Source organism: Aythya marila (assembly GCF_965140915.1).
Source record: "Aythya marila genome assembly, chromosome: 3".
Taxonomy (NCBI): domain Eukaryota; kingdom Metazoa; phylum Chordata; class Aves; order Anseriformes; family Anatidae; genus Aythya; species Aythya marila.
The window spans coordinates 104816581-104825275 of NC_139044.1; the positions used below are offsets into that span (position 1 = coordinate 104816581).

Genomic DNA, 8695 nt, shown 5'->3' on the forward strand with positions numbered 1-8695 from the left:
GTTTGATATACTTTTACCCTGTACAAGTACAGAATAATATTTGCCTAATGAAACAAGTGTTTTCCTTAGATATCTGGCTTTGCATAGCACAATGTTTAGTGCCTGCTTTTCATTCCTGTCCCCTGAGGATTTAAGTGCCTTGCAGCCTTTGCTGTATAGTGTAACACTGTTTCAAACTAGAATAACTGGGACTGCAAATTTCAAGTTCTTTAAACAATCCCTGATACACTGGGAAAACAAATGCATTCAAATTTACATTTTTGTCAGTTTTTTTCCAAGGAAGCTAAAAGATATTTCTGTGAAAATTGGGCATCTAATTTCCTAGTCTGTGTGTCTCTGTCATTATTTCCCCAAATTTCCGAACAAATGTTTTTATTTTCATTGCTTTAGAACATTATTTGTACTAGGTATTTCTGTCTACTCCCATAACAGTGCTATTCAGGTTTTATAGCAAACCTTGAAAGAGAACTAAAGTCAGTGAAAGCTTTGGTATTTATGGACTTGAGTGGTAGGCTAGGAGGATCTTATGCTTTGCTCTTGAGTTATAGCACAAAGTCAGCAACCCTTGAGTGGTCATTTGGAACCTTATCCAGGTAACTTGAAAAGTTTACAAACCTGAGTAAATATTTTGCAAGATTTAAGATAAATTTCAGACCTAGTATATCAGTCCCCAGTGCATAAGTATTAGTTAATTGTAAGTTTTCACTCTATCCTGGAGTGAGAGGTGAAACATTGCAATAAAGTAAGACAACACTGAAGTTATCTACTTGATGCTCATAACTACTTTTGACTGTTGAGAACTGTTGTTCACATAACTAATATTCTGATCATTCTCTATATACTTTAACACATTTTCCTAATTATTATAGTGACTATACATGGACTGAAAGGAATGTTTCCTTGAAGCAAATTCTGCAACGTATTGAAGCAACTCCCAATGTCACTCACTATGCCTTAATTGGGATGAGAAAATGGTCTAGTAAAGCAAACAGTACTGAGTTCAAGGAGCCATTCTCCTGTTGCCATGTGCATGATTTCATTATGCTAAATGTTGATCTGACACAGAATGTACAGTACAATCAGAACAGGTAAGTGAATAAATAGCATCTTTCAAAAGACATAACGAACCAAATAAAAGAAGTTTTACAAATAATCTTGTTGGCTTTTGGGGGAAGTTGTTAATGGGAAGCAAGGAGATTTTCTTATTGAAGGTTCAAATTCTTTCCAAATTACCATCAGTTCATAAAAGACATTAATCTCTATAGTTTCAAATAGTTTCAAATATAGGTTTTAGGTTGGATGTTAGGAAGAACTTTACTGAAAGGGTTGTTAGACATTGGAACGGGCTGCCCAGGGAAGTGGTGGAGTCACCATCCCTGGAGGTCTTTAAAAGACGTTTAGATGTAGAGCTTAGGGATATGGTTTAGTGGAGGACTGTTAGTGTTAGGTCAGAGGTTGGACTCAATGATCTTGAGGTCTCTTCCAACCTAGAAATTCTGTGATTCCATGAAATAAGCGGTCATATTTGAGTTACAGAGTAAATGCATTCAGTAGTGTGCCCTGTAGTGCAAGTCCCCCAGGTGTCTAGTTCAAGTGGCCTTCTGGCAAACACCATATGTCTGGATGGTACAAAACCAAGTCTTGTTCTGACATGGAACTGAGGTATAGCTGGGCTTTTTATACTGAGCAGCACAACACAGAGCACAAAAAAGGACAAATTTCCTTACTGTGAAGGTGGTCAAACACTGGAAGAAGATTCCTTGCAGGATGGTTGATGCCCCATGGCTGTCAGTGTTCAAGAGACATTTGGATAATGCCCTCAATAATTTTCTTTAACTTTTGGTCAGCCCTGAAGTGATCAGGCAGTTGTACTGTATGATCCTTGAAGGCCCATTCCAACTTAATTGTTCCATTCCATTCCATTCCATTCTGTTCCATTCGATTCTATTTCGTTCTGTTCTGCTCCATTCTGTTCTGTTCTGTTCTAAACACTGGAGCATACTACATGCATGCTCATCAACAAATTCAGAAGGAGTAAATGAACGTCATTAACATTAGTGTTTTTTCTTATATTCTTCTGTCTCTGATTTCCCATTTTTTTTCCCATTTATTATTTCACATAGAGTATTTCAGATTAAAATACTGCCATACACAGTATCACCACAGTTGCCAGAATTGTATTCACTAAATATATAATCTCAGAGAAATTCACTGATTTATCTGAAAGAAATATTTTTTGTTCCTGTTTCTGAGGGACAAGCATTTATCACAACAGAATGAAGTAGCTATTGCTAAAGGTGGGAGTCACTTGTCTAAAGTGAGACTTTGGCATCTCTGGATGTGTCCACATGGGGCTGGCAGGTATGACATGAAATCTAAGACACTTATTTTTCTGTGAGCTATTTGGGATAGCCCAAGTCATCTAAAATGGCACTGAGTACCTACACTTGGATAACCAAACCCCGCTGTTTTTCTCAGTAAAACTGACTCAGGAAGATGTCTTCTGAAGTCCAAATTTATTTGTAACTGTGGGGAAGCGCTTCTGCTTCCTTTAGTCTGGCTAAACAGATGACCTAAATTTTTATCATGAACAGTCTGACACTTTAAAAGAACATTTTAAATTTGCTCCCATCCATATTCTGGCACAGAGTTGTTCTCCCACACTGTCTAGCTGTATTATCTTATGAAGCAATATGAAGGGCTAATAGAGAGAATGACAGTGCAATAAAACACAATGACATGAGTACAGGCAGCAATGCTAAAATGTCAGGAATGCGAGACCACGCCACTCATTTCCTGTCTGTGTCTCTAATCCACGAGTTGCTCACCATAATGCTGTATGGGGGTGCTGTTAAGGCCAAAGCATTACATGACATGCTGAGCTGAGCTGGCAAGGAAAAAGGTATATTTTAAAACACAGAGGCACTGACAGTCAGGGATAACAAGTATCCACATAGATCAAAGAGAAGGTTTTCAAAACATATAATTAAATATCATTTTTCTCACTAATGCTCACTGTTGCAGTAATGGCTTAGCTCTCATAAATCCAAGCCCTGGATATTAATCCCACAGTTCTGCATATCATCCTGTTTCCTGTGTAATATCTACATTCGAAATGGAGAAATGAGTTTGAATTTCCCAAAGGCCAGAGGATTTGCATGTAGTCAGCTCTAGAAGCTTACCTTCTGTTCCATTTTATTTCTGAAGTGGGCCAAATTTAGCTCAAGGATGTTTGACCTCTGTGTGCTTTATTCCTATGTCTCAGCAGTTCTGTTGGACTATGAAAAGAGAAATCGTCTTAAAATAAATTTGTCTCTAATGTAGAATGACATTATTTCTGTAGAGGACTATATAAACCACCACCAACACATATTTGTATTCTAAAGGAAAAAATAAGTAATCAGACCTCTTTGAATTTAATAGATCAAATGTACATCATCCATGTCCTTGTAAGTCAAAGGAGTTAATTTTCTTGACCTTATTTGGGATAGTAATTTGTGTATCTTTTTTCTATGACTGCATTACTGTACGATGAGGCAAATAAAATAACTCCTAGGTCTTTTCCCTGGCATTTTGCTGCCTTTCTCCTTTCACTTTCTGCTGTTTTTCCAGTCCTTTTACTCTGTAAGTGGTTCTTCCCTCATTCAGATTTTCTTAATCTCAGCTCAACCATTGTTAATGGCGTCATTTATTATCAGGAAAATGAAGCCTCTTTCCCTGACTCTTAGCTACTGAGTGGAGGGTTTGTATGTTTGACAGCTGTCCTTTCTATCGTACTGATCAAAGACCATGAGTTTGTTAGTCTGTGATGAGAAACATTGCTCTGAATTGCTATGATTTTCTTCTTCCCAGGTTTACGTGTGATGATGTTGACTTCAACTTGCGTGTCCACAGTGCGGGCCTTCTCATCTGTCGGTTCAATCACTTCAGTGTCATGAAGAAGCAAATTGCAGTAGGAGGACAGAGATCCTTCCACATTAAATCTAAGGTGAGAACCGGCACCTCTGCTTCACTGTTGTTAAATTTCTGTTTTCTCTTTTGTACCCTATAACCAGGAGAGCTGAGGTATTATGGTGCATCACCAGTTACCAGTAATGGGGTATGTCTGACATGTCTTTTTTGTCTTTCTTCCTGAAATCCACAATATTCTTGGTATAAACGCACCAGTTTGTAATCATTTTCTCTAAAACTTTCAAAACTACCTAAAGTATCTCTACAATTCAGATAACCATTCACTATACCTTTTTTTTCTATAGCTATTTGATTACTCATCTTCACATGATTTCATATTTAGGAGTACCTTGGGTTCAAAGAAGAAACCCCAAAGACTCTATAAATACAAATATAATTCTTTGAACCATTGAAACATTTTTGGTAGCAGATATTTTTGCCTGAATGACTTTGTTTCTTATATAAATCTTAGATATATAGGATATATATCTATAGGATATATATCTATATAGGATATATAGATATATATAGGTCTATATATATATAGATCCATATCTATCTAGATCTATAAAGATTTTTATATATATATATATAGACCCATATATATAGACCTATATAGATCTGTAGACATATAGATCTATATCTAGATCTAGTGTATCTATAGACATATAGATCTATATAGATCTGTATATCCTATCTATATATATATAGACCTATATATAGAGATCTATATAGGTCTATATAGGATATATAGATATATAGAATAGAGATGTGTTTTGTACAAACCAAAATTCAGATAAGTGCAACTTGATTGATCATGATTCATCTGTGCCAGAAATGTTTTTCCTCATAGGTGTCTGACACTCCAGTTTCAATCTCACCTGCTCAGTACATTTGTGCCCCTGACAGCAAGCATACCTTCTTGGCAGCACCTGCTCAGTTGCTTCTTGAAAAATACCTCCAGTATCACAGCCATCGCTTCTTCCCCCTCTCACTGAAGAATTACAGTCATCCAGTGCTATCTGTGGACTGTTACCTTAACTTAGGACCACAGGTATGGAACAAAGTAATCTTCAGTCAGCTCTAGAAATGTATGGCCTATGTTGAAGCATTCATTCATAACAGCATTCAAACAATCAGATATTGAATCCTCATGTTGTTAAAATAAAATTCTTTGTCCTATAGAGATACTGGGAGAAATTACATATAAAATACAGATAGAGCAATACCAGAGCTGTCCAAAATACTCATATAGTCTGTGAGTGGTGTTAGTCTTAATTAATACAAAGCACTTTTTGTTGTTGTTGTTTTTTAAATGTGTTGTTACAATTTGACCCTTCCTATAACAAATTTCTTCCAAATGAATGTTTTACAAATGCTACCTAGTCCTGAGAAAACACTTCAGAGTATGTATGTGTTAGATTACTTATGACTGATTTGCTGAGGCAAAGAAGCAAATACCAAGACACGCAGCCAGAATGGGAGAAGTTGACATTAGATCTCAAGAGCTGTTGACTCTCCCTAGTGGGTTTGGATCTAAAAGCAAGGTCATATTTAAACACAAATGTAGGTCAGATAGAAGTGCAATAGTGAGGTGGTGGTGTTTAGTAAAGTTCTGGAGTTTTAACCTGAGTTGGTATATGATACAGTAGGATTGAAGGAATTCATGCATCTATTTTATGCATAAATATAGACATCTTGTTGTGGGTCAACCTTCCTCCACTGAATCATGCTGATTTATGCTAGATATGGGTCTGCCCCAAGTAAGTAGAATAGCACTTTGGAAGTCAGTTCATGTGTGAAAGTTTCCTTAATTTTAAACTTATAAACCCTGAAAGGGTGCTATAAATATTCCTGGTGCCCTGTGGATTGGGGGAATAGCTATAGAAACAAAGTAACTAGACAACAAGAAACCTCATATGCACATATGTATATGCACAGCTCTACTGACTTGAGTAATCCCATTGTGATGTAAATGAAATTAGACATTTTCAAAGGCTTCTTCTTGTGTCAGACTGCACAATTACTGTATTTGCTCTTATGTAGATAAACTGTGCTGGGTAGATCACAGAGTTATGGTTGTGGGGAGCTGTCATTACCACAGCTTTCAAACCCTATCATATCTAAACTTCATGGTAATAATAATAATGAATAATTAGGACTAATGAATAGTTCTGAATACTGTTTTTATATAGCTTTTTAATAACTAGGAGGATTTTTAGAAAAGAACTGTAACAATCACAATATTTGGAGTTGGAAAGCAAGTCTGAATGCGAATCAGGTGTGAATACTACAAGGTATGAAACCTTAGCTAGTGGTGTTATATAGAAGCCTGAAGAAAGCTAATTTACGTATGTGTGTGTGTTTTTTTTTTCTTCTCTCCCAATTAGATTGCAGTTTGCTATGTGAGTTCTCGGCCTCACTCTCTGAATATCAGTTCCTCTGGTTTGACATTCAGTGGTCTCTTGCTGTACCTCTGTGATTCCTTTGTTGTAGCTAGCTTTTTGAAGAAGTTTCATTTTCTTAAAGGTGAGCTGCAGTAATTTTATTACAGACAATTTTATATCCTGGTCTCTAGGAATCTGGGTAAAAATGTGAAAAGTACTATTGTTTTTGCATTTTATATAAAATTTTGCATATATATTTATGTATATATTTATATTTCTCTTTATATGTTCTAGCATCTTTGCTGTTTGGTCATGCTGGCCCTGTACCAGTCTATAACTGTGTTCTGCAGATTTCGAAGTGGAGAGGCAATGTTGGATCTCTATCATTATGCCTAGTGTATATTCATAACTCATTACCTTTTGCTTGAAAACTGAGTATTTAAGATTTATGTATGAAGAATTTTCCTGTTGTGTCTTGCAAGTGATATTTTCTAATTTTCAAGAGAAAATAGATGATGGATGTGACTCCATCAAAGTTTATTTGCTGTCCTTTCAAATTACAGTGTCTATTTCCAATTTATTCCCAATAATCAATTTCTCCATGTGGTGCTTGTGATGATGGACAGTACTGGAGACAAATTATCGGCACTGCAGGTCACATTGCTAACTTCTTTTGGATTGTTCTGCTACTATTGTAGACATCTAATGCTCTGGGGATTTGTTTTACTTGGCTATAACTGCTACTGGAGTAGGAACACTATTGCAAATGCCTTGCTGAAACAGGCAGAATTATGGACTGCTATGTTCTTTGTTGTAGTTAATACAATTTTGTATAGATATGTGTAATAAGATGCAAATTGGTGCATACAGTGCTTACACCTGCACATGTTACTGAAGCCACGTAAGTTCCAGTGTCTATTCTCATTCTGGACCAATGCCCACATTTTAATCAGCCTTTAGTTTCTCTGACAAGGCTGTCAGAATAACGTATAATGAAAGAAGTGCTTTTGTACTGCATTTCTTCAAGGGAGTGACAAGAAGCTATCAGTTTCAATTTGCAAAAACCAGCCAATTTTTGTGCTGTGTAGCACATAGTGTGTTTGATCCAGGATTTCTCTGTCTCCACTGGCAGTCCAATTGACCTTCTAGCCAGCTACCTGAGTGTTAAACACCACCTGACTGTCTTGTTTCTTTTTACTGTATTCTCAGCTGGTTTTGTCTTGGGTATCTCTTCCTACTTCACTACCTCTCTTTCAGAGTATTGGGTGCAGGTGAGGTTCCTCTTAATTGAGCACTTCTTTTCATAAGACAGGAAGTCATGCAAGAAATGGTATCAGAATGCCAGTCAAAACAGTTGATATTAAACCATCTCTGGTCAGCAAAGCACACAAAGCTTAATCAGCCATTATGGTGATTGTCTTGTGGGTTTAAGTGTTTTGTTGATTGAGGTTTTACTCAACGAGGTAATGATGATCAGCAGGGCTAGGACAGTAATGGATGTAGGGCGTTACCTTGCTTTCTGTCAGGATCTATCACCACCTGCTTAGACTTGACATTTTTATGCGTTTTTACCCCAAGGTGTAAGGAATGTATTGCTTGTCCTGTTTACCAGATGAGTACTAGGCATCTCAGGCTACACAAGAAGACCCTGATTAACAGGGAGCTAAACGTAGCTCTCTGAAATCCAATGTGTCCTAATTTTCTCTTAAGAACACCTGTAACTCCTGTTTTGAAAGTGGTGGACATTCCTTCTGCTAAGGGGTGGTGGGAGCTGGGTGATTTGAGAACAAAGTTGATACTCACATTCTTTTTAATTGTTTGCCTAGGTGCCACCCTGTGTGTTATTTGTCAAGATCGCAATTCTCTTCGCCAGACTGTTGTCCGGCTAGAGCTGGAAGATGAGTGGCAGTTCCGACTGAGGGATGAATTCCAGACTGCCAATGCAAAAGAGGACAGACCACTTTTCTTCCTGACCGGACGACATATTTAATAGGAATTAGACAAGTTTTCTATATAACTAGGAAAAAAATAATGACAAGAGACTAATTGCCACCATCTCACAAGATGACTTCTGAGAGGCTCTGCTTTCTTAGGAAAAACAGGACTGTTTGATGACATTGCTTATTAGAATCAATCAATTTATCCTCTTATTTCCAAGTACTATAAGTGACTCTTCTAATTCAAATGTCTGATGGAAGTAATTCTTGATTCCTGGGAATGATGCAGAAAGTTATCATTGCATGTGGCAGAAATTATTTTGGATCAGAAAGAACGTCAATGAATGCATTTATTCTGTAGCAAAAAATCACCACAAACAAGTTTATAAGCAAGAGTTTTAGAAAACTTTTTGTACATTC

General features: G+C 36.9%; 1 protein-coding gene across 1 annotated transcript in view; it reads left to right on the top strand.

Annotated features, from left to right (window-relative positions):
• The window catches only part of GREB1 (growth regulating estrogen receptor binding 1), a gene marked incomplete at its 3' end in the record, with an annotated part of 57028 nt that extends 48700 nt beyond the window's left edge, over positions 1–8328 (top strand). Inside the window, exons 28-32 of the mRNA XM_082758453.1 lie at positions 870–1088; positions 3853–3988; positions 4805–5005; positions 6342–6480; positions 8165–8328. Of these exons, the coding sequence (XP_082614579.1) occupies positions 870–1088; positions 3853–3988; positions 4805–5005; positions 6342–6480; positions 8165–8328 (859 nt within the window). The remainder of the gene's footprint in view (positions 1–869; positions 1089–3852; positions 3989–4804; positions 5006–6341; positions 6481–8164) is intronic.
• Between the last annotated feature and the right edge of the window lie 367 nt (positions 8329–8695).